We start from the raw sequence: 27,500 nt of genomic DNA, 5'->3' as shown, positions 1-27,500 counted from the left end.
TTTGGTTGAATGGGATTGATTTGAAAGAGGATCAAGTTAAATGGGTTATAAGTTTAAGGGGGTTGAGTAACACGCACAGCAGTTTACAGCAAATATTGTGATATGGACAAAATTTTCTAGTCCATTTAATTAATTGACCGGTAAGCATTAGGGAAAGGGGACTTATTTGAACTCGCAGCAGGACCAAGCGCTTCCCGCCTCATCTGGCATTTGAAATTGACATGTTTTGTGGGAATCTGTTCAACGGAAAGCTTCCCAAACTCATATAAATTATAGTTCAATAGAGAGAAGCCTTTTATTTGACCCTGAAAAAAATTTATTTTCCCTTGTCATTTATACGTCATGGAAATGTGGTCATAGTAAATACCTCCTCAAACTCACGGCGACCGAGCTTGCAGAGCCATAACACTGTCCCTCACCCCACTCCAAAATATTGGCAAGAAACCCCCATCTCGAAGAACATGAGGGACCTTATCCCCTCCTCTGAAATCATAAATTTTCTCCAATTTCTTGGCAATTTTATTCAAATTACTAAATAAAACTTTTTTTTTCCATCCCCCAATTATTATTATTATTGCCCCACCCCGAATTTCGTTCCCCTCCCCCCTCCGAAAAAATCCTTCATACGTTCCTGATTGGTGATGTTATTTCATTGATAGTTACTCGCCATAATTTTCTTATCAGATTTATGAATGGGTCTTATATGATCGATCATCCGGTCTCCCAGCCCTGATAAATGTATATCTCAATAAGTTTATTGTTTCATTTAATTATTTGGTTTATTTAGTACTTTGTCCGTGAGTTAGGTATCCCTATTAGAAAGCAGAACGTGCGGCTCAATAGCAACCGAGATTGTAAGAAACAGAGTCTTGTTAATAATAGATATATCAAAAGAATTGAATTTTGATGCTTATTCAAAATATATATAATTCATAAATTTTAATGTTAGCCATCGAAAGATACGAGCCTGAGAAAGATTGCCTAATTTTTGAAAAAGGGGAGAAACACCCCTAATATTTCAAGCGATCTTAATGAAATTCACACCACGAGATTCAGAGTATCAGAGAATCCTACTATAGACGTTCCAAGCTCCCATGTACAAAAATGTGAAATTTTGAGTCAGAAGCTAAATCACGGATGCGTCTTTATTTGTTTTTTTTTTTTTTCCCAGGGGTGATCGTATCGAATTTGTTTGTTTTTTTTTGTTTTTTTTTTTGCTTTGCTTTATTTGTTTTTTGTTTATTTTTTTCCCCAGGGGTGATCGTATCCTAGGAGATCAAGAGATGGTTCATTTGATCGAAAATCAAAAATTCTAATGCTCCTTTTAAGTGACCAAAATATTGGAGGGCAGCTTCCCCCTCAAGCCCCCTCCCTTTTTACCCAAAATTGTCCGATCAAAATTTTGAGATAGCCTTTTTTTCAGGATGGTTGAAAGATCTAATAACTATGTCTTTTAGGAGGACTAGAACCGCCTCTACCCCCGGGGAAGGACTGCAAGTTATGAATTTTACCCATTGCTGACATATAGTGTTGGCTATTGGGAAGTATAAAGATGTTTTCGGGGGAGGGGTTCTGGTGAGGATGCTAGCGTGGGAGGATCTTTCCATGGATGAGTTTTACTGGAGGCAGTAATTTTCCATGGGAGAGGAGCTGGATTTCACAGGATTAATTAAAAAAGAACTATCAGAAATTAAATTAAGAAACTAGTTTTTTCAACTGATAGTAAAGAGAAACCTTAAAATGTAAAACAAACAAAAATTATTAAATATATGACGGAGTCGCCCCCTCCTCATTACCTCACTCTTTTTATGCTAAAGTGTTTTCTGAATTTGTAAAAAGCTTATTATTCTAGTTAAACGGTCCTTGCGTATCAAGAGTCATTCTTAAATAATTGGAACAAAAAGTCAAACTTTAGCCACGCTTTAAGTTTTAATGTTGCCCCAACAGTTGAAAAAGCTATTTTTATTTAATTTTCGTAAAAAATTGAATGTCCAGTATGAATTACTTTTATTTAGGCTTTCAATAATGACAGATTATTTGTAACTAACATTCTTTTAGAATTTGTTTTTGACATGGGTAAATAGGGTACGTTTGGTTGGCCTTATGTCTGTTATCGTGATGACTTGGATCGCTTATTTTCCGGTAATTAATTGAAATGTTTGAACGTAATCAATGTTCATCTGCTGAAAGTAAAGAGAAAAGTTGAAACTTAAAATGAACAAAAATTACTGCTTCGTAGTTTATTCAATATATTTTACACAAACTGTATCAAAGAAACTGGCTCATGATGTTTCCCTACATTTGTAGAGTGATAAAAAACTGGCGCCTTAATCAAAATAGAAAATTGACGCAACAAAACAGGCTTATAAGCAGGCATATCCTTAAATGGCCTGCAGAAAATATAAGACTTTGTTTGTTTATTGAGATATACTCTCATACATACTCTATATACTCTCAATAGTCTTTAAACCGGCCATGAAATAAATAAATTCTACTACACAATTTCTGATTCTCTATAAAACTCAAGCAAACTTGGTAAGGTGGAGCTTAATTGGGGGTCAAGAAGGCATTTGTTTGTTGTTTTTTTTTTTTGCTAGACCTGAGCCCGTCTAGATTTGTTGCCTCCATCTAGATTTTGAAAATACCCTTTCCTGGTGGATTATCATTGAAAAATGCCCCTTTTTGGTATTTTCATTAACAAAACCAAAAATTTATCCTTCCTCAGCAGACTTTATGATTCTGGCAGCTAGTTAAGGAATCAGAAAGTCTGCCTCAGCTGAAACGACGTCTCAAGGCCCATCTTCTGAACAATTACTAATGTTGAGTATTTAAGACCGAGAGAAGGGTATCTCCCCCCCCCCCCATTCTGTTAAAATGATCATCAGTTTTTATTTTTGTTTTCTTTTTTTGTAGTTTGTTTATCTTATTTATTTATTTTTTTTATGATAATTGAAATATTTTAAAGAAACGGATCGTATTTGATGTCAGCTGTGCTTACAGGTCATTGTGGCCTATTTTATTTCAGCTGATGAATGAAAGTTTATAGCATTGTTTTTGAACAAAATTATCTACCTACCTACCTACCTCTAGATACTAAAAATATATTTTGAACCCTCCTTAAATTTTCATGAATTTACCCCACTAGCCTAGCCACTGGAATTAACTAGTTCTGTTAGTCAGCCGAAAGCTTATGAAAATTAATAAGGGGGCTGGGAGAAGGAGTATACAATGTAGGGGATTTAATTCTCAAGCTAATGTTCTTGACCCTGGCGAATACGATTGCACCCTTTTCATGCTTCCTAGCACTTCAGAAATGTTACCCATAGTGCCTTTTTGGGTGCCACAGGGCACTCTATGATGATGCTGTCAAGTCAAGTTTATTGAAAACACGTAGATATAAAAATTAGCTTTCAAATAAGCTATTAAAAGGCTCTCCAATGTACCATTGCTCCACACTGTGGTGGATAAAAAAAGGAAAAAGGATGCACATCAGTGCTTTCCATCCACAGAAGTGACTTTCCTTCTTGTTCGTGGTGGGGAAAGGGGCTGTGACTTTATATCTTTAGGGGTTTCGGCAATGGTAAATTCGTGATGTACTTTTTGTTTCTATTCGATGGTATTTTTGAGGGCTTTCAGGAACTTATTCAGAATTCCTATAAATTTCTTTTTGTAATAACATTTTACTATTACGATTGATCGAAATACTGATTTACCATTCTGGAATCAGCCGCAAATGTCAATTTTTTCTCTCACTAGGTAGTTTTATGAAAATCACATTTGTGACTGAAATGGCCCGTGGTTCGCTCCTTACTAGGTTGCACCTATCACTACAACCATGATTACAAGTCTGATCTCGTACAACATATCTATGGTTATAAAGCTGCACTGTAGTTATACATGCCAACAGAAGAAATGGACAACACTAGATCAACCCCCCCCCGAAATAAATTCATACTTACGTGTCTGTCTTGAAGTAAAATATAAAAGCTAGATTTTCTTCTGGGTTTCAAACTTTTAATTAAAGTACTTTATATGCCACACCATCCAATCCAACTGTAAGCTTTCTAGGGTTTTTCGCACATTTTTCTTCTTTTTTTTTGTCAGGACCTATTAAGCGACGTAAGATACTAAGATGTTGAATGATACTCATCGTCTTCATTAGATCGTAAGATTTATTAGTGTCTACTTATATTTTCTCACAGTCTAGTTTAATCTGCTGAGAAAGTGACAAAACGTCATTAGGACGTGGCATTGTCTTTGTTGTTATAATAGTTGTTATCCAATAACAACTATAATAGTTGTTATTATATGAAGCCCTCTCACGACATTCTAGGACAACTGGGTCGATACGATTACTCCTGGGGAAAAAACAAAAACAAACAAAAAACAAATAAACACTCACCCGTGATCTGTCTTGTGGCAAAAAATCCAAAATTCCACATTTTTGTAGATAGGAGCTTGAAACTTCTACAGTAGGGTTCTCTGATACGCTAAATCTGATGTTATGATTTTCGTTAAGATTCTATGACTTTTAAGGGGTGTTTCACCCTGTTTTCTAAAATAAGAACAATTTTCTCAGGCTCGTAACTTTTGATGGGTAAGACTAAGCTTGATGAAACTTATATATTTAAAATCAGCATGAAAATGCAATTCTTTTGATGCAGCTATTGTTATAAAAAGCTATTCCGTTTTTTACAGTTTCGGTTACTATTGAGCTGGGTCGCTCCTTACTACAGTTTGTTACCACGAACTGTTTGACCATGATTCCAATTCATTCCTCATCATTCTTGGCCAACTAAGTTCTTCAAGGAACGAAGTTATCTAAAGGGAAGTTTGTTCCAGTAGCAAGTTCTGATCAGATTGGAATCAATATCTATTTGATTTCAAATATATGTTGACTAGATTAAACACGATCTCTCAATACAGTGGCTATTGTTTTAAATACAGTTCATGACGTAAACTATAGATCATATTGGAATAGTTTCTAAAAAACAGGCCATTCGATGCTCATGCTAAGTCTCTGACAATCACTGGTGGATCCAGGGGTGGGGTACCACCCAGAGATGTTTTCGGCGCCTTCATTCCTGGTTTTTTCTCTGTTTTTCATTCTTTTTATTAAAAAAATTGTCAATTTTGTCAATTCCTGGCGCCCTAGTCATATTGGCCCCCTTCCCAACATTTTGCTTACTGGCACCCTTGCCACACTGTGCCTCCCAAGATTTTGCTCTAGATCATCCCCTGTTATCAATAAAGACAGGCTAATGCCTTGCGGAAGCATTGCTTCGGATTTCTTTTTTCCCCCAATGGCAACTACTTAAGCTTCTGGCGAGAAAGTGGTTAGAGTCCAACGTCCTTGGTTTTTGAGATAGTTTGGACATCTGGCCGAACTGATCGATATGCTTTTACTTTTGAAAGGCTTTGCATAATTCTTGCTTGGGGCCAAAAAGAAGGATCTCCCCTTGTCCTTGATCCAGAACCAGCAGTGTCAGATCTAGAGTGAAGTTTTATAATCTGTCAGAAAGCACTGCCTGAGGCTGTTTCGCCAAGCTTTCGCTTCTTTGCGCCAGGTTTCTGCTTTCGGGTGGAACACTATTTAAGCATGCAAGCTAAGAGGCAAGAGTTTCAAATTAAGCTCGAAGATAATCTAGAAGTAATTAAAATGTAAGACAATTTCTTAGCCCCTTTGCGAGAACTTTTTCTTGGGATCCCAAACAGAAAAATTAAGAGCCCCAAAAAGGTAACCTTTTTCCATCGGTCCGAAAGTACTGCCATCTACTTTTACGAACCATTTCTTTTTGTGATTTAGGTTAAGTTTGCTATTTTGATTTCTGTTTTTAGACCTAAGGCAGAAGAACGGTATCATTCGTGCCGCCTAAACTTAGTTGCTATCTCGTTGCTAAGGAAATTGGAGGTTCTCCTATGCCGGTATCTTTATAGTGCTATTAGAAAGTTAGTCCATGGTAAGAAACATCGATTGCTGTGAGTGACATTGAAATTTATTTAATTTATTATGCATTGACTAAATTTGAGCTTAAATTAATGGGCTCGAAGGGGTGGCAGAACAGCTTAGATTTAGGATTGACCTGGATGGAGAAGCAGAGTGACACCGAAAGTCGAATCGTAATTATCCTTAATATGAGGGGATTGCCGCCTTCCCTTAATTCTTCTGTCCGTTGGGCTGAAGTTTATTAATGTTTCCTTGGAAATTTGAATGCAACAACTTTAGTCGGTTAGAAATTAAACAAATGTTTTATAGCCGATAACTTTTTACAACATTTGGACTAGAATTTTTGTTTAAAGCAAGTACGATTGAATTAACCTTCTTTCCCGGAACATTATAAAAAAGGGTACTTATGTATAATACCAACCCCACTCAAGAAGTTTTATCTGATCTGTCTGCGTAAAACCGGTTTATGTGTTTGTATTAGGAGACAGTTAGATTAGGCACAGTGAGATAAACTACTATATAGGTACATTTTAATTAAATATTTAATATATAGAGTTGGCATTTTGGTTCGGTTAGGTATTTAATCTGTTGCGTTCTGGTCTGCCTGCTTTCCATAATTCTTTGTTGTAGTTACCTTAATTTTGTTACTAAAGTAATATATTTTCATCATATGTCGGTACATTTCTTTAGGATTAAACTAACTTCACTTCTTGAATGGAGTCGCTATAACCAATATGTACCAAAAAATTCTTGTCACATTAATCTTGTTTTCAAGTATACAAATAAAAGGAAATGAAAATATAGAAAAACGGGTGTAACATTCCGTTTCACTTTGTTTGTAATTGGAAAGGCAGTGTGGTTTAAGAAATTATCTGTTTTAAAGTATTCATTTCTTAAGCATTCAAATAAAAGTATCAAACTTTACTCTAAAAAATGGGAGCCTTGAGGGGCACCATCCCTCATACATAGGATAATTTTTTTTTTTTTAAGTTTTTAACGTGCCTCTTTACTTTCATTTTAAAAAGATATTTAGTTTAGTATAGAAGAGACATATCTGATCTTCAATATCGACACCGGAAAGCCAACTTTATTCAAGGACGTGCAGATATTTTACTTTTAAGGTATACGAGCATAACACATCGGGTGGAGATATCTTTTTCTGGCGTTCCATGATATCAAAGGGTCATGTGCATACTTTTCATGCTTAAAGGTTTTAAATATATTAAGTTCATGGTTTCAAAAATGACTTGAAATCTGTCATGCCCAGAAACAAAAGGTGCATCTTCATTTTTTTTTTTTTGAAAATGGTTTAAAAAGGGATATAGACTTTTTAAGTGTATCCTTAGTCACAAGTCTTATTTGCTAATGCATATTTACTTTATAAGAGGTATGAGAGTCCTGAGGGGAAACATCTCCTTCTTAGAAGGAGGAATTGCTGTCCTTCGATTTGGAAGAAAATTCCAGCACCCTCAGCTCAAAGACTAATTGGCACACTTTTGTGCCCCTTGTATCGAATTGGAGCTACGTTGTTCGCCTTCCGACTGTAAACAAGAATATTCTGCGTAGCATCTCCTTTCACAAGAAATTCCCTCTTTAGGACGATTCCCTCTTTCGTCAACAAAATTGGCAACTCAAACGGATAGATTCGGGTTTTTCAGATGTGTTTTTCTAATACTCAGCTTAAGAAAAGTCCCTGAAATTTTAATATAAGATTCTAATAATTTAGTTAAATGGGTCTTCCTTTGATCAGTTTTAGTCGGAAAAAAGTCTTGGCTCTGAGCTCAAAATTTGCTCAGTTGACAGGTTTAATAGAAACTCTAGGCCCAGAAATATCTTCAAATCTCTAAGAAATCTGGAAATCATTCTCTTTCCACAGAAAAAAAAAAATGTATGTTGAACCTTTCCTCGGTCATAAGTCTTTAGGAAAGGGTATTATACAAAACTTCTGGAATTGCATAAATTTTGGATTGGAGTTCCATTTTATATTGTTATAATGATGACATGTGTATATTAAGCAAAAACTTTATTCAAGTCATCATTAGAGTTCTAGCTAATTTTAAATATTTAGGGCTAATTTTAAATAGCTAATTTTAAATATTAAATATTTAATTTTAATTTTCAATATTTGATTGTTCTCTTTGTCTCATATATTATTTTTCGTTTGAAGAAGCATGTTTTCGGTGCCCAAATTGCATATTAAATGCATATACTTAATTAATGCATTGATTACTTAAAACTCGTAAAGTTTAGGGGACTTCACCTTTCAAGCCCTTTCCTTGGGCACGTATTTGTTGTGTGTTTCTCTTTATTTTGAAAGTTGCAGGAAAAAGTTGTATCGCCCTTTTTATGATTAAATTAAGCAGTAAATTAATTAAATTAAATAATATATATACTGTTTATATATTTTACACAAACTTTCATGCACATAGGTGGAAAACTTATGGGCCAGCGACACTATAGTCAACTTTTTTTGCTAAGAAAGGCCGAAAATTATGAATAAACAATGTTTCGTTATGAATAACCAAGTTTGACTCTTTGCCACAATTCTACTTTTTAAAACAATTAAAAGCTTTAGCGTAAAGAGCGAGGGATTGCGGAGGGGACAACCCATTTCATATACGGAGTAATTTCTGTTCGTTTTAAGTTTTAATGTCGCTCCTTACTTTCAGCTAAAAAAATTAGTTTTTTTATTTAATATTTTACAAGAACAGAAAATTGCAAAAAAAAATTATCCCAAATAATATGACACCTCTTAACGACTGCACTTCTTCATGGTGGAAATCAGTAGTTCAACGGCGTAGTAGTAACACTAGTAGTTCAACGGCCGACAGAAGAAACCTGAGTAAGAAATATCTTCCAATCAGAAAAACAGTGTGGCACACGGACCTGAACTAAAGATTGAATCAAATCTAGGCATAAATAAAAAGAAAGATATCCCTCTTTTTTCTACCTCCACACTGTAAAAGAAAAATGTGATTTGCAACAAAATGTCTTGCTCGAATTCAAACAAGTAAAAAAAAAAAAAAAAAAAAAAAACATTTTTCCATTTGAATTGTGACTTGCTTATTGAATTCAAGCAAGTCGAAAAAAAAAAAAAAATCAATTTTCTGTTTGAGTTGTGACTTGCTTATTGAACTCAAACAAATTATTGAAGCTATTAAGATTTATGCAATTTTCAGTAGAAAAAATTTACTTTTTTGACGCAAATAGGCTATTAATCAAAATGGTTTGGACTTTAAAAGTGGATTGAAATTTCTTGAATATCATATTGAATTTGACCATAGATAAATAGATAGATAGATACTTTATTTCGTGATTAAGCCAAGAACAGGTATTTCACAGAAAATAAAAACACGTACACACTACAAAAAAAAGAAAAAAAGAGAGAAAAAAGAATACACACTATCTAAAACAAAACACAAACACAAAAACTTGACCATGGGAACCTTGAAAGTAATCTATTCAGCATAAATTCATATCAAATACTGGAATTATAATAAAAAGGTGGGTACTAATTGTCTTTCTGAGCATAAAAAGTTTAAATAAAGGGGTTTATATAAAAGGACATTTCAGAAACAAAGTTCTATTAAAAAGTTCCTGGTAAGAAACTATAAGTAAAGACCGATTGGCAATTTTTTTTAGAATGAATGTTCTTGGGGGGAGGAGGGTCCACAGGGAAATCTTTCTATGAGGAAGGAATTTTCTAGCCCAGGGAAATTTTGCACAGTAGGAGGATTTCCTGGCATGATTTAGAAGTACTTAAAGTCTTAAAGTACTTGGACAGTGTTAAGTTAGAAACCAATTCTTACTTGCATAATATGCAAAATAACTGTACCTAACACATTTTATATCTAGACCTGCAAAACGTTATTATGAAAGAAATGTGCAGTAAGTCTTCAAAAAAAGCAATAAACCCCTCAATGTTCACGTTAGTTTGGTATCGGTATCTAAGCTGTGTATGCAACAAAACAAAATTGCGTTCTCGCCTATGGTGTTGTAGTACGATCTACGCGTTGGAGCGCGGGCTTGGAGGAGGCGCCAAGTTCAGAGCTCTGTAACAAAAGCTTCTCATGGGCAAGGTAGGAGTTTTCATAACTGTATCTAAGCTGTGGTGATACCGCTACGTTTCTTGAACAGCAGTTCTTTGAAAAATTGCGTTGTCGATCCAGAAAAGTACTTCAAACGACCGCTTTTTTACCCCTATTTATATTTAAGTAGTAAACAGGTATCTACGCAGGGACGAGGTCTCGAGAACCATCCTCTCAAGAGTCTTAAACGTTATACGATTCTCTCCGTTATTTTCGTATATATATATTTTTTGACGATTGTTGGCTCCTTATATTTCAAACCTTGTCCCGTAAGGAATTGAGCTCTAGTGTACTTGGCTGGAACGACGTATGTATATTTTTTCCTTTTTAAGTTCTTTATTTAGTTGCGTGTTCCAAGTCTTGGTTATTGCAAGTTCTAAGAAAAAATACATTGTCTCAATAGAGAAATTTTCCCAGGACATTCATAGTCTTATTTTCCAGCACTACGAAGCTCACGAGACAATGTTTATTTCTTGAATGGATACTGGACAATTAACCAGACTGGAAATTTTGATGCTTTATCAACAATATTTCACTATACCCGAGGTGACACCGATTCACTCCAGGAAATGGTTTCGGCCCGAGGTCCTTTAAGCGATTCAATGGATATAATGGTAGGTAACATTTATCTTCATTAATGTTATTAAGGAGAGGGAGGTAACGAAGATAATTAATTATGATTAAATTAAACCTAAAATAGTTTTGCGCTGCCTAAACTACTAACTTTGAAATTTATAACTTGTAAAGTATTAAAAGTTATTTTAACTATCTCGATATTAAGAATTATCATGATCAGGCTAAGAGGTGTTTTAGAGGTAGAGGTAGGTGTTTTAGAGGCTAGAGGTACAAATTGTTTTCGGCACTATCTTCTATTAATACTGCTAACAACTAACTGCATTACCAAACCGGCTGAGGCCTATATAGGCACAAACGCACCATTTGCACTGGGGTACATGGTTAAGAAAATCAAATTTAATTTAAGTAACGACCTGTTGATCCTTTTTGACTGAAAACCGGTCACTCAAAAAACTGAGTCCAACACCTCTACTCCTAATTCCACAGGAAAAAGTAGCCATCATTGGTTTGTGAAGCTATTGGACGTTTTTCTTTCTGCCATCGAAGAAGATTTTAAAGGAGCACATAATTTTCATACCCGGCTATATTCAAAATCGACTTTTTTTGTAATTTGTTCTTGTTTTTTCAAGTATTTGAGCTAATAAAGTTCTCAGCATTGACAAACAGTTGGAAATGATTAGCACCTGCCAGGGTCGTATCCAGGATTTTTCTTTGGGACTGGGGGGGGGGATATACAGAAGAAAATAAAAAAAAACGCATAAAAAGTTTGTTTATATTTATTTTTGTTAGGTTTTTACGAGTCAGACAATCATTTTGGGGGAGAGGTCAAATCACCTAACTCCCCCTCTCCCTGGATACTAAGCATAGGCACTGTTCTGTTTTTCTAAAGAAACAGAAAAAAGAACAGGGCTTGAATGAAATAGAACAGAAACAGAACAGGTAAAAAAAAATAAAAACTGAAGACCTGTTTGTGTTTCTGTTCTGTTTTTGGTAGAAACAGTAAACAATTATTTTTGTTCAAAAAACAGCTATTTAAACGGCTGTTTTTCGAATACCTAAACAATAAAGAAAAAGTTCTAAATGTAAGTTTTTGGCTTATTATTGTAAAGTTAATTATATCATCGGTTGTTCAAGCCTTAAAGCTTATTATTTAAATATTCTTTCCCCTTGTTGGGGCATACTGCTTTCGCACGAAATAATCTGCATTCAAAAATACATGTTCGCTCGGCACACTAGTAGTGGCCTAGTACACTAATAGGCTTTAGAGCGGTTTCTGGCAGCTCTGGACAGATCTCTTGGTTTGGGTCTGTAGAATGAATGGGTCTCCAATATGAAAACATTAAGCTTTTAGTCTCTCATTAAACTTCTCGTCAGGATTGCCACTTGCACCGGGTAGTGCTTTCTCTGGGGGTAGCACTTTTGAGAAAACCTAGTAGTATTGCAGCATTTTTTCTGGAGTAAGGAGCGACCCCGCTCAATAGTAACCTAAACTCTAAAAAACGAATTTCGTTACCGATAGTTACATCAAAAAAATTGTATTTTTATGCTAAATTTAGATATATAAGTTTCATCAAGTTTAGTCTTACCCATCAAAAGTTACGAGCCTGAGAAAATTTGCATTATTTTAGAAAATAGGGGGAAACACCCCCTAAAAGTCATAGAATCTTAACGAAAATCACAGCATCAGATTCAGTGAATCAGACAACACTACTTTAGAAGTTTCAAGCTCCTACCAACAAGAATGTGGAATTTGGTATTTTTTTACTGAAGACAGATGATGGATGCGTGTTTATTTGTTTGTTTGTTTTTTTCCCCAGGGTTAATATTATCGACCCCGTGGTCCTAAACCACGGGGGAGGGTCTTTCCATGGAGGAATTTATAATGAGGGAAGAAAATCTGCATAAAGGGGGCGCAGGATTTTCTATCATTATTAAAAAAAATGAGAAAATAAATAATTTTTTTTAACTGGAAGTAATGAGCAGCATTAAAACTTAATACGAACAGAAAATATTACGTATAAAATGGGGTTCGTCTTCTCCACAATACTTTGCTCTTTACGCTAAAGTATTTTCAATAATTTCAATTATTTCTTCTACAGCCTTTGTGATTCAGGGGTCATTCTTAAAGAATTGGGACAAAATTCAAGCTCTAGTGTAAAGAGCGAGGTATTGACGAGGAGGTAAACCCCTCATATAGTCTACGTAATAAAATACACAAATATAGAAGTTCATTACGTAAGTTAATTCGTAAGTTACGTATGTTTATTACTAACAAAAGCCTTCGTAAAAAAAAAAAATTCTAGTTGCATTTTTAAGTAATCAAAAATTGGAGGGCAACCAGACTTCCTCCCCCACCCTTTGTTTTTATCCAAATCGTCCGATCAAAACTATGAGAAAACAATTTAGCAAAAAAAAATTAATATAACAGCCAGGTACGATTTATATTAGAGAGTCAGGAAATTCAGCATTGGCAAGGGCTGGTTTTTGATTCTACAACCCTACAACACTATAATCAGGCAAAACCTGGTTTTGGGGAGGAAGTTTATTTTAAATTTAATTTACCGGCTATGATTCTACGTCGTCGGATTCAGCTTAGGGCAAATTGTCTTCTAATCCAGAACAGGCAAAAAACTTTCGACAAAAATAAAATGATAGTTGGTCCTGATAGACGGTATGTTTGTCCCCTTTGTAAAGATGATGATGAAGACTTGGATCATTTTCTCCGGAAATGCCCGGTGCTCTTGGATTACGGGAAATTTATTTGCATGGGATTAATTTGATGCTTCCGGGTATTCTACAAAATAGTAACCCAACCACAATATTTCGAGTGGGAGTATATATAGATAAATCTTTAATGAGAAGAAAAAGTTTTATATGATTAATTTCTTTTGTAGTTAGATTAGGTACTTTTTGTGTTGAATTCTGTTTTTTTGTGCGTGTTCGTACTGTTGTTAATTTCCCTGCTTGTTTGTTATTTATTTATATTTTTGTGTGTATATGGCCCATGGGTTTTTGAAATACACCTATCCATCTATCTATCTATAACAATTTTGTTTTAATTATTCTTGTGCAGTGAGCCAAAATCAAACCATGAATTAATTCAAAAACGTTCAGAAATTAAATAAATAACAAATAAGGAAATAAAGAAATTAAATAATAAAAAGTTTTTAAACTGCAAGTAAGGAGTGACATTAAAACTGAAAACAAACAGAAATTGTTCCGTATATGAAAGGGGTGTTCCCTCCTCAACGCCTTGCTCTTTACGCTAAAGTTTGACTCTTTGTCACAACTCTACCTTTTAAAACAACAAAAAACTTTAGCTTAAAGAGTGAGGTGTTGAGGTCTAAAAATTTTGGGATAGCCATTTGTTCAGCATAGTTGAAAGGCTCTAAAACTATAAACACATATAAACGGTATTAACGTATACTTTTTTTTATGGTTGTCCATTTTAATAAGCAGTACTAGGAGACCAAAATTCGCTTTATAAGAGGAATTTCAGACATGAAATGACATTCATTGTATCCTACCCCCTCCAAAAATGTATATTCCGAACACCCTGATTTGTAGAAGAAAAACTTTTGTGTATTTTTTCCACGAGAATATTTTCCAGGTTTCCATAAAAAAAATGGAAAAATAACCCTAAAGTAAAGTGTAATTACTGTGACACTAGCAACAATTTTAAAATGATCTTTTTATATTTTTATGGAAAAAATTTCAGGGTACCAAATCAGGAAAATACAGGGAGGAAGCAAGGATTTTGTTCTATTCTCTGCATAAAGATGCGAAAGGGCATTTTTCAAAATTTCAAGGGTAATTTTCGCTTGAGAAAAAACGAAACACCAATCTAAAGGTATCTTTCCATATCTAGGGGGGTGGGTGTAATTTTACACTCTTCCCATTCGTGCGCCTATATAGAACATGGTAAAGAAATAAAATAACTGTTCATTGGGCTGATTAGTACTATTATGATTCTAGTGATTCTTTGGTTGATATAGTGATGTTCTTCGATAATCTAGTGATTTATGTGCTGATGTCGTAATTTTTTCTGGAATCTAGTGATTTTTCTTCACCGGGCAGAATCCCCAAAAGAGCCTTATAGGAGACGGTTATCGGTGTGTACCCCCCGCCACTCTTGGAAAATTGTATTTTCTAAATTCGAGGAAAATTTTCAGACATTTTATTAACGTAAGCACAAATCAATATAAAAAAAAAATCAAAACAAAAATAATGTTTAAAGCGACCGGCTGGATACCATGCATGCCAATGCTTCGTACCAATCAAACAGTTCGTGGTAACGAACCGTAGTAAGGAGCAACCCGGCTCAACAGTGAACGAAAGTCTAAAAAACGGATTTTTGATACTAATTGATATATCAAAAGAATCATATTTTTATGTTGATTGTCAATTATGTAATTTTCATTAAATTTAATCTTACCCTTCAAAAGATACGAGCTTGAGAAAATTTGCCTTATTTTGAAAAATAGAGAAACACCAAATTAATATGCTAAACGCTAAAGAACGCTAAAGTTCTTTATTGTTTTAAAAAGTAGAGTTGTGAAAAGTAGAGTGTAACAATGTGAATCATACGGTATTTCATGCAAACTCGCACCGTTTTTAAGGATTCAGCCTTTTTCTTACATTTTAGTAGGTTATTTTAACCTAGTCTAACCTATCCTATTACCCAACCTAACGCTTAGAGATAAATGTTCCACAAGTAGCACTTGCATTGTACGAAATGCAACTTATTCCAGTCATAATTCTCAGTACATTTATGTCAGTTCTTTTTTTGGAGCTGGTTAAAAAAAAATATTTCGAAAATCGAAAATAGTGAAAATTCAGCATGGTATTGTACATAAAGGCAGTTTAATATATATCAGTAAGTATGTGAATCCCAAACGCAAGGAGTAGGACGTTATCAACACTTATTATGCATTTTAATGACAAACAAGAGAATTGAAGTTTCAATTAAATACTAGAAATAAAAATTGAAACATTTAAATGATTCTTGGAGTGGATCCCCCTAAACAAAATCCCATGACCAAACTAAAACCGATTTGGCCTATCTAGTTATAGTGTAAATATCAAACAGTTCGTGGTAACGAACTGTAGTAAGGAACGACCCGGCTCAATGGTAACCGAAAGTAAAAAAACGGATTTTTGATACTAATAGATACATCAAAAGAATCAAATTTTTATGCTGATTTTAAATATATAATTTTCATCGAAGTTCTTTATTGTTTTAAAAAGTAAAGTTGTGACAAAGAGTCAAACTTTAGCGCAAAGAGCGGGGCGTTGTGGAGGGGAGACCCCCTTTCATATACGGAATAATTTCTGTTCGTTTTAAGTTTTAATGTCGCTCCTTACTTGCAGTTTAAAAAAAAAACTTTTTTTTATTTAATTCAGACAAAAACGAGGGTGTTGCTAAAATAGTAATAGAGAAAGAAAACATAATGGCAAAGAAAAAAAAAAATATATTTATATGGTCCAGAATCTGAGACCTGGCACCGGAATCTATAAATCAAAACCTGTTTCTGTCAGGTAATAAAAAAAAACCTGTTTACCTGTTTCTAAAGAGGTAAATAAAATACAGGTCATCCGTTTCTGTTCTGTTTCGTTTTTTTTTCTTTTTTTTCGTAAACTGGACAGAAACAGGTACTTTGAAAACAGAACAGAAACAGTGTCCATGCTTAATGGATACGGCCTTGGCCGTATCCATTAAGCATGTTAATTAGCCGTATTTTTTAATTAGTTAATTAGCCGTCGTTCTGTTAATTAGCCGTCCTTTAAATAGCCTTCCGAGTTTTACGCATTTTTACAGAAAAAGACCTGTTGTTTGCGACTCAAAAGCCAAGAAAAAAAAACATAAAAATTGCACTACTATTAAAACAGTTTTGAAAATGAGCTGTCACCAAAAGTTTTTATTATGTTTTTTATTTATCTTCATTATTTGCTATCCAAGGAAGCTGAAACTTTTTAGCAAATATGTGTGACAAACTTATTAAAACATCAAATGAGTATTTGCTTTTAATGTTTACCCTATTCTTTGGCAAGGTTTCTGAAGTGAAGCCAAAGGTTATGACAAAGTTAAAAAAAGGAATTAAAAGACAAAACTCGTAATATTATCCTCTGAGAAACTGATTTTCGCCTTTTTTTCTGAATACTTAAAAAAGAACGAATTGGAGGAGAGGGCGCAATCGAAAAAATAAGAAAGATGAGAAATTTCTTTGTAATACCCCAATTTTTCCTGTGGGGCTTTTCAGATCAATCCCGAGGGATTTCTCCCTCCCCCACCCTTCCTCATGCTGAGCTATCGTATTAAACATGTCATATTAAGTGTTTTAATGTAAGGGAATCTATTCAAAAAACTTCCCCAGAAATAATATCTTGCAGCCCCATCTCTCCTATTCGTGTGCAACTCAGGCTGGGAGCTTTTGCGTGAGACAAGGGGCTTTGATATCCACAACTTTTTTTAGATTACAGAAATAACAAATGTATCGTGCGTAACTAAAAATTCATCATAATTCTATTTCTGCTTTCTGCGCATTGAGCTCTCCGTCCGAGTTCTGCACACAGCTGTAGTGTTTTGTGTTCCAAATTGTTCATACGAGCTGCGACAAGGGCTACTAGACGGGGCATGATTATGCCACTTGGATGTTTATGTCATTTCATATAGGTGGTTAACCATCGAATTTGCCAAATCATTGAATTTTTAAAATCTGTTTATTTTTTTCTTGTTACATTTTTGGCACATTTTCGACAATAAGTTAGCTTCAGGATAGGGGCAAATCTACAGCATTTTTTGTAGGGGCAAGGGGGTCCGTATACAGATAGTCAAGGGGTATATAATAATTTTTACTCAACATTAATGGGAGCAACTGTCCCCCCACCCTCCAACACAAACGACGCCCCTACTTCGGGATCAAGGAAACAAAGTAAATACGACATCTTTGCTTTTTCTAATTTAATGAAAATATAGAGAGTAACAGAAAGGTTTCTCTCTTTTACTCTCTGTATTCTCTGTTTTTCTTTCGTACTCTCTATATTGTCTTTAATTTAGAAAGAACGAAGAAGATCTTATTCGCTTTGTTTCCTAGATCCTTTCTTTTGTCTGTTCCTCAATTTCTGAAGCAAAATAATATTAATTTAAAATTTGGAAAACTTATAATATATATAGTCCAAAATTTTTTGAAAAAAAAAACTATTTTAAAAACTATTATTAGCTTCAGTTGCTATAGATAAATATCTCAATGAGCTCCAAATATTTCTAATATTTCTCTAAGTTTTTTATATTTTGTATGATGCACCTTTTTTGTTGCGGGCTGACGGTTGAATAATTTGATCCTTCGTGACATTGGGAATACATTTTATCTCATACTTTGTAATACTGCCACTACTACTAATGACGCACCGCAGCACCAAGCTACCCGAGACCAACACAGCAACGCACGCTCCTCCATTCCAATCTATTCACAGCCTCCCTCTTTACACCCTCCCATGAAGTTCCCATTTCCTTTAAATCTTTCTTTATGACATCCTCCTCCTCCCATCCCAGACGAAGACGATCTGCTTTCCTTTTAGCCCTTGACGGTTGGTCGAAAAGGGCAGTCTTCGGCAATCTGTCATCCTTCATCCGCAGAACCTGCGCAAGCCATCTCAACCTTTCTTTTATTATCAAACAGTTCGTGGTAACGAACTGTAGTAAGGAGCGACCCGGCTCAATAGTAAACGAAACTCTAAAAAACGGAATTTTGATGCTAAAATATACATCAAAAGAATTATTTTCATGCTGATTTTAAATATATATAAGTTTCATCAAATTTAGTCTTGTCATCAAAAGTTACGAGCCTGAGAAAATTTGCCTTATTTTGGAAAATAGGGGGAAACACCCCGTAAAAGTCATTCAATCTTAAAGAAAATCACACCATCGCATTCGGCGCATCAGAGAACCCTATAGCAAAGATTTTAAGCCCCTATCTACAAAAATGTGGAATTTCGTATTTTTTGCCAGAAGACAAATCACGGGTGCGTGTTTATTTGTTTTTTTTTTTTTTTTTTTTTTTTTTTTTTTTGTTTTTTTTTCAGGGGTCATCGTATCGACCAAGTGGTCCTAGAATGTTGCAAGAGGGCTCATTCTAACGGAAATGAAAAGTTCTAGTGCCCTTTTTAAATGACCAAAAAATTGGAGGGCACCTAGGCCCCCTCCCACGCTCATTTTTCTCCACAGTCAACGGATCAAAATTTTGAGATAGCCATTTTGTTCCGCATAGTCAAGAACCATAATAACTATGTCTTTGGGAATGACTTACACCCCCACAATCCCTGGGGGAGGGGCTGCAAGTTACAAACTTTGACCAGTGTTTACATATAATAATGGTTTTTGGAAAGTGTACAGATGTTTTCAGGGGGATTTTTTTAGTTTCGGGGGTGGGGCTGAGGGGAGGGGGCTATGTGGGAGGATCTTTCCTTGGAGAAATATGTCATGGGGGAAGAGAAATTCAATGAAAAGGGCGCAGGATTTTCTAAAACTACTATAAAAAAAACAATGAAAAAATAAACTTGAAAAAGTTTTTTCAATTGAAAGTAAGGAGTAGCATTGAAACTTAAAACGAACAGAGATTATTACGCATATGAGGGGTTCTAAAAATACTTTAGCGTAAAGAGCGAGGTATTTAGGAGGAGATAAATACCTCGCTTTTTATGCTAAAGTATTTTTAGTAATTTCAACTATTTACTCTACGGCCTTTTTGATTCAGGGGTCATTCTTAAAGAATTGAGACAAAACTTACGATTTAGTGTAAAGAGCGAGGCATTAGCGAGGGTACAAACCCCCATATATACATAATAAAAATATAAGACTATAAAAGTTTGTTACGTAAATTAATTCTTAAGTTACGTATATTTTTTACTAATAGAAACGTTCGTTAAAAATTAAAAGTTCTAGTTGCCTTTTAATGTAACCGAAAAATTGGAGGGCAACTAGGCCTCCTTCCCCACCCCTTATTTCTCAAAATCGTCTGATCGAAACTAAGAGAAAGCCATTTAGCCAAAAAAGGAATTAATATACAAATTTCATTTTAATAATTTATGTGTGGAGAGCCAAAATCAAACATGTATTAATTCAAAATCGTTCAGAAATTAAATAAAAAAAAAAGTTTTTTAACTGTAAGTAAGCAGCGACATTAAAACTTAAAACGAACAGAAATTACTCCGTATATGAAATGGGTTGTCCCCTCCTCAACGCCTGGCCCTTTACGCTAAGGCTTTTAATTGTTTTAAAAAGTAGAATTGTGGCAAAGAGCCAAACCTTAGCGTAAAGAGCGAGGCGTTGAGGAGGGGACAACACATTTCATATACGGAGTAATTAATATCGCTCCTTACTTACAGTTAAAAAAACTAGTTTTTTATATTTAATAGCCTTAGAAAGCGGGATTGAACCTTATTTTTTGTTCAGTCTACTGTCTGAAATACGGTCAGTCATTCAGGTACCCAGAAAAGTCCGTAGGCAATTTGTCTAGAAAACATGTAGTAAATCTTCATCTGCTTTTTGAAGCGCCCATGCTTCAGAGCCATTCAGAGGGTATTAGGGAAAAAACACCCCGAGCCTTGACTATTCTGCGTTTAACATCACTGCTCCTACCGTCTTTACTAATAATTAAATTTAAAAAAACTAGTTTTTATAACTGACAGTAAGGAGCGACATTAAAACTTAAAACGAACAGAAATTACTCCGTATATGAAATGGGTTGTCCCCTCCGCAATCCCTCGCTCTTTACGCTAAAGCTTTTAATTGTTTTAAAAAGTAGAATTGTGGCAAAGAGTCAAACTTTAGCGTAAAGAGCGATGGATTGCGGAGGGGACAACCCAGTCCCCTCCTTTTAAGTTTTAATGTCGCCCCTTACTTTCAGTTATAAAAGCTATTTTTTTTATATTTAATTTCTGAACGTTTTTTGAATTAATACAAGTTTGATTTTGGCTCTCCGCACATAAATTATTAAAATGAAATTTGTATATTAATTCTTTTTTTGGCTAAATGGCTTTCTCTTAGTTTTGATCAGACGATTTTGAGAAATAAGGGGTGGAAAAGGGAAGCCAAGTTGCCCTCCAATTTTTCGGTTACTTAAAAAGGCCACTAGAACTTTTAATTTTTAACGAACGTTTTTGTTGGTAAAATATATACGTGACTTAAGAATTAACTTACGTAACAGACTTTTATAAAGAATTAACTTACGTAACAGACTTTTATATTCTTATATTTTTATTATGTATACGAGGGGGTTTGTACCCTCGTTAATACGTCGCTCTTTACACTAAACCGTAAGTTTTGTCCTAGTTCTTTAAGAATGACCCCTGAATCAGAAAGGGCGTAAAATAAATAGTTGAAATTACTAAAAATACTTTAGCATAAAGAGCGAGGTATTTATCTCCTCCTAAATACCCCACTCTTTATGCTAAAGTATTTTTAGAACCCCTCATATGCGTAATAATCTCTGTTCGTTTTAATTTCAATGCTACTCCTTACTTTCAATTGAAAAAACGTTTTCATTTTAATTTTTTATTGTTATTTTATGGTAATGCTAGAAAATCCTGTGCCCTTTTCATTGAATTTCTCTTCCCCCATGACATATTCCTCCAAGGAAAGATCCTCAAACACTGGTCAAAGTTTGTAACTTGCAGCCCCTCCCCCAGGGATTGTGGGGGAGTAATTCATTCCCAAAGACACAGTTAATATGGTTTTCAACTATGCTGAACAAAATGGCTATCTCAAAATTTTGATCCGTTGACTTTGGGGAAAAAATGAGCGTGGGAGGGGGCCTAGGTGCCCTCCCATTTTTTCGGTCACTTAAAAAGGGCACTAGAATTTTTCATTTCCATTAGAATGAGCCCTCTTGCGACATTCTAGGACCACTTGGTCGATACGATGACCCCTGGAAAAAAACAAAACAAACAAACAAATAAACACACACCCGTGATTTGTCTTCTGGCAGAAAATACGAAATTCCACATTTTTATAAAAAGGAGCTTGAAATATTTGCTATAGGGTTCTCTGATACGCTGAATGCGATGGTGTGATTTTTGTTAAGATTTTATGACTTTTAGGGGGTGTTTCCCCCTATTTTCCAAATAAGGCAAATTTTCTCAGGCTCGTAACTTTTGATGACAAAGACTAAATTTGATGAAACTTATATATTTAGAATCAGCATAAAAATTCGATTCTTTTGATGTATCTTTTAGCATCAAACTTAGCATCATTTTCCGCTTTTTTAGAGTTTCGTTTACTATTGAGCCGGGTCGCTCCTTACTACAGTTCGTTCCACGAACTGTTTGATGCTACCAAGGTAAGTGAAGCTGCCCACTTGATCAGTCTTTTTGTTACCCAACGTCACCTTTTCATCTTCACTTATTCCTAGCCTTAGTGACTTAGTCTTCTTAACATTAATTTTCAAACCTAATCAAATTAATTTTCAAGCACCTTCAACTCGCAAAAAAACCCTAAAAGTTTATTCATTATACTCACAATTTCATCTAGAAGGATTAAACCTTCAGCCTAATTTAGGTCCACAAGAGTTTTTCCTCTCCATTTGATTCCTTCGTCTCCCATTCCTTTCCTGTGCTCCTTAAGACGAAGTCCGTCAAAATTATCCATATGAAGGGGGATAGAACACATCCCTGCTTAACTCCTGATTTAATACAAAACCAGCTGCTAACCTCATTTCCTACCTTAACCGCAGCAGTATTATTCTCTAACATAGCACTAATCACTTTAATATTTTTATCTGGTATACCATACAAGGATAAGACCTTTGCTAAAGCTCTTCTATGAAAAGAATCGAATGCTTGCTCATAATCTATAAAACTGATGACCAAAGGTGTTTGACAACTAAGGGACTCCTCAGTTGTTAACCTAAGAGTGAAAATTTGGTCGGCACATCCTCTATCTTTTCTAAAACCGCACTGTTTTTCTCTTAAAACTTTGTCTACAGCGTCTCTCAGTCTAAAAAGTATCATATTACTAAGTAATTTGTTACTTAAAGAGAGCAGACCCTTGCCTCGATAATTACCACTCTCACTCTTATCACCTTTATAAGATGATTGTACAACTAGATTTATACTTACATGCATTTGTAGTAGGAATTCTGATTCTCCATGCTCGCCATGTTAGTTGGGGGGGGAAACGGGAAACGTGCCCCCAACCACACATTGTACTCCCAGCTGAAAGTGGAGAATCAGATGTCTGTACCTGTACTATGTGGGCCATTGTCGGCATCCGAATTTTTTATTATTTTTTTATAATCTTAGCCCTAAGAAATTCCAACTAAGGAATTTCTAATTGGAAATATACAAGTTTTAAAACCACAGTTTTTAAAGGAGAAGTAAAGATCGAACTTAAAACGAGCACAAACTATTTTCTATCAGATAATAAACTGAAATAAAGAGATAAACTATAAATGTAGAAGTTGAAACTAAAACGAATAGAAGCTACAATGAACAATTAAGTCAAATAAATAAGGTGATACGGGGGGGGGGTTAGCCTCTTTCTTATTTTTGACAACTTATGTTCTGTTCCATAACCAATCTGATTTTCCATGACTACTGGATCAGTCCCCAATGAAAAAAGAATTCGTTTTGCAGGAATTAAATAAAAATAAGTATTTACAACTGAAAGTAAGAAGCAACATTAAAACTTGAAACAAACAGAAAATTATTATGTATATGAGGGGGTTTCCCCCTCCTCAATAACTTGCTCTTTGCGCTAGTGTTTTACTTTCTATTCCTATTATTGAGAGTGATTAAATAAAAAAAACTAATTTTTTTAGCTGAAAGTAAATAGCGACATTAAAACTTAAAACGAACAGAAATTACTCCGTATATAAAATGGGTTGTCCCCTCCGTAATCCCTCGCTCTTTACGCTAAAGCTTTTAATTGTTTTAAAAAGTAGAATTGTGGCAAAGAGTCAAACTTTAGCGTAAAGAGCGAGGGATTACGGAGGGGACAACCCATTTTATATACGGAGTAATTTCTGTTCGTTATAAGTTTTAATGTCGCTCCTTACTTTCAGCTAAAAAAATTAGTTTTTTTTTTTTTTAAATTTCTGAACGTTTTTGAATTAATGCATGTTTGGTTTTGGCTCTCCGCACATAAATTATTAAAATGAAATTTGTATATTAATTCTTTTTTTGGCTAAATGGCTTTCTCTTAGTTTTGATCAGACGATTTTGAGAAATAAGGGTTGGAGAAGGAGGCCTAGTTGTCCTCCAATTTTTCGGTTGCTTAAAAAGGCAACTAGAACTTTTAATTTTTAACGAACGTTTTTATTAGTAAAAAATATACGTAACTTATAAATTAGTAACTTACGTAACAAACTTTCATAATCTTATATTTTTATTATGTATACAAGGGGGTTTGTATCCTCGTTAATACCTCGCTCTTTACACTAAATCTTAAGTTTTGTCCCAATTCTTTAAAAATAACCCCTGAATCAGAAAGGCCGTAGAATAAATAGTTGAAATTACTAAAAATACTTTAGCATAAAGAGCGAGGTATTTATCTCCTCCTAAATACCTCGCTCTTTATGCTAAAGTATTTTTAGAACCCCTCATATGCGTAATAATCTCTGTTTGTTTTAAGTTTCAATGCTACTCCTTCCTTTCATTTAAAAAAAACGTTTTCATGTTTATTTTTCATTGTTTTCTTATAGTAATGCTAGAAAATCATGCGCCCTTTTCATTGAATTTTTCTTTCCCCATGACAGATTCCTCCAAGGAAAGATCCTCCAACATAGCCCCCTCCCCTCAGCCCCGCCCTCTAAAGAAAATAAAATCCCCCTGAAAACGTCTGTACACTTCCCAATAACCATTACTATATGTAAACACTGGTCAAAGTTTGTAACTTGCAGCCCCTCCCCCAGGGATTTTGGGGGAGTAAATCATCCTTAAATACATAGTTGTTATGGTTTTCGACTATGCTGAACAAAATGGCTATCTCAAAATTTTGATAGTTGACTTTGGGAAAAAAATGAGCGTGGGAGGGGGCCTAGATGCCCTCCAATTATTTTGGTCACTTAAAAAGGGCACTAGAACTTTTCATTTCCGTTAGAATGAGCCCTCTTGCAACATTCTAGGACCACTTGGTCGATACGATGACCCCTGGGAAAAAAAAACAAAAAAAAAACAAATAAACACTCACCCGTGATTTGTCTTCTGGCAAAAAATACAAAATTCCACATTTTTGTAGATAGGAGCTTGAAACTTCTACAGTAGGGTTCTCTGATACGCTGAATCTGATGGTGTGATTTTCGTTAAGATTCTATGACTTTTAGGGGGTGTTTCCCCCTATTTTCTTAAATAAGGCAAATTTTCTCAGGCTCGTAACTTTTGATGGGTAAGACTAAACTTGATTAAACTTATATATTTAAAATCAGCATTAAAATGCGATTCTTTTGATGTAGCTATTGATATCAAAATTCAATTTTTTAGAGTTTTGGTTACTATTGAGCCGGGTCGCTCCTTACTACAGTTCGTTACCATGAACTGTTTGACACCTGAAGCAAAGGGCCGTTTAATTAGAGCAACAACCTTTTCTAGAAGTTCTAAAACAAGAGCTAAGAGCTCATTTGGCACTTTTGACGAGGTCTGAAGAGCCAAGAGCTCATATGGTATGAGCTCTAGCAAAATTATAAGAATCAATAGATTTCTTTAAAAAAAAAATCAGAGGCTTAATGCTGGTCGGGATTTAAAATAAGAGCTCTGAGTCACGAGGTCCTTCTAAATATCAAAATTCACTAAGATCTGATCACCCACTCGCAAGTTAAAAATACCTTAATTTTTCTAATTTTTCCTCTCCCTTCAGCCCCCCATATGTTCGAATCGGGGAAAACGACTTTATCAAGTCAAATTGTACAGCTCCCTGACACGCCTACCAATTTTCATCGTCCTAGCACGTCCAGAAGCACCAAATTCGCCAAAGCACTGAACCCCACCATCTAACTGCCCCAAAGAGAGCAGATCCAGTCCGGTTACGTCAGCCACGTATCTACGACATTTAAAAGAATTTTCTAAGATTTCTGGTTTCCCCCTCCAACTCCCCCGAATGTCAACAGATCTAGTCGGGATTTGAAACAAGAGCTCTGAGACATGAGTTCCTTCCAAATATCAAATTTCATTAAGATCCGGTCACCCGTTTTTAAGTTAAAAATACCTCAATTTTTCGAACTTTTCCAAATTAACAACCCCCCAAATTAAAATTCTCCCCCAAAGAGAACAGATCCGTACCAATTATGTCAATCTCGTATCTATAACTTGTGCTTATTCTTCCCATCAAGTTTCATCCCGGTATCTCCACTCTAAGCGTTTTCCAAGATTTCTGGTTTCAAAGATTTTCTGTTTCCCCCTGTTAACCCTCTATGTCCCCGGATCCGATTCGAATTGAAAATGGAGCATCTGAGACATAAGATTCTTCTATATATCAAGTTTCATCGTAAGTTACAAATACCTAATTTTTTCTATTTTTTGCGAATTGCCCCCCCCCCCAACTCCACCAAAGAGAGTGGATCCGGTCCGGTTATGTCAGTCACCTATCTTGGACTTGTACTTATTCTTTCCCCCAAGTTTCATCCTGATATCTCCGCTTTAAGCGTTTTCCAAGACTCTCAGTCCCCCCCCCCCGAATGACACTGGACCCGGTCGGGATAAAAAATAAGAGATCTGAGTTTCGAGGTCCTTCTAAATATGAAATTTCATTAAGATACGATCAGTCTTTCGCAAGTTAAAATACCTCATTTTTTCTAAATTTTTAGAATTAACCCCTCCCCCCAGCTCCCTCAAAGAGAGCAGATCCGTTCCGATTATATCAATCCCGTATCTAGGACTTGTGCTTATTTTTCCCACCAAGTTTCATCCCGATCCCTCCACTCTAAGCATTTTCCAAGAAGTTAGGTCCCCCCCCCCACATCCCCTTCACCGGATAAGGTTTAATTTTAACATAAGAGCTCTGAGACATGATATCCTTCCAAACATCAAATTTCATTAAGATCCGATCACTCCTTCGTACGTTAAAAATACCTCATTTTTCTAATTTTTCAGGATTAACCCTCCCCCCTCCCACTCCCCCAAAGAGAACGGATCCGTCCCGGTTATGTCAATCACGTATCTAGTACTTGTGCTTATTTTTTTCACCAAGTTTCATCCCTATCCTTCCAATCTAAGCGTTTTCCAAGATTTTTGGTTCCCCCCACCCCCCTCAGATCCCCCAATGTCACCGGATCCAGTCAGAATTTAAAATAAGAGCTCTAAGACACGATATTCTTCCAAACTTCAAAGTTCATTAAGATCCGATCACTCCTTCGTAAGTTAAAAATACCTCATTTTTCTAATTTGTTCAGAATTAACCCCCCTCCCCAGCTCCCCCAAAGAGACCGGATCCGTTCCGGTTATGTCGATCATGTATCTAGGACTTGTTCTTAGTTTTGCCGCCATGTTTCATCTCGATCCCTCAACTCTAAGCGTTTTCCAAGATTTTAGGTTCCCTCCCCCCTCAATTCCTCCCAATGTCACTGGATCCAGTAGGGATTCAAAATAAGAGTTCTGAGACATGATATCCTTCCAAACTTCAAATGTCATTAAGATCCCATCGCCCGTTCGCAAGTTAAAAATACTTCATTTTTTCTATTTTTTCCGAATTAACCGGCTCCCCACTGCCCCCCCCCAGATGGGCGAATCGGGAAAATGACTATTTTTAATTTAACCTGGTCTGGTCTCTGATACGCCTGCCACGTTTCATCTTCCTAGCTTGCCTGGAGGTGCCTGAAGTAGCAAAACTGGGACAGACAGACAGACAGACAGACAGACCGACAGAATTTGCGATCGCTATATGTCACTTGGCTAATACCAAC

The 27,500-nt window shown here is 35.4% G+C and overlaps 1 protein-coding gene across 1 annotated transcript in view; it reads left to right on the top strand.

Annotated features, from left to right (window-relative positions):
• LOC136028438 (A disintegrin and metalloproteinase with thrombospondin motifs 6-like) overlaps positions 1-27,500 on the top strand; it is a 195,450-nt gene that overhangs the window by 140,629 nt on the left and 27,321 nt on the right. Inside the window, exon 4 of the mRNA XM_065706281.1 lies at positions 10,477-10,653. Within this exon, the coding sequence (XP_065562353.1) occupies positions 10,477-10,653 (177 nt within the window). The remainder of the gene's footprint in view (positions 1-10,476; positions 10,654-27,500) is intronic.

The sequence above is a fragment of the Artemia franciscana genome, chromosome 6 (genome assembly GCF_032884065.1).
Source record: "Artemia franciscana chromosome 6, ASM3288406v1, whole genome shotgun sequence".
NCBI classification, from domain to species: Eukaryota; Metazoa; Arthropoda; class Branchiopoda; order Anostraca; family Artemiidae; genus Artemia; species Artemia franciscana.
Note: the sequence above shows the minus strand (reverse complement) of the source record. Positions and strands in the feature narration are given on the sequence as shown.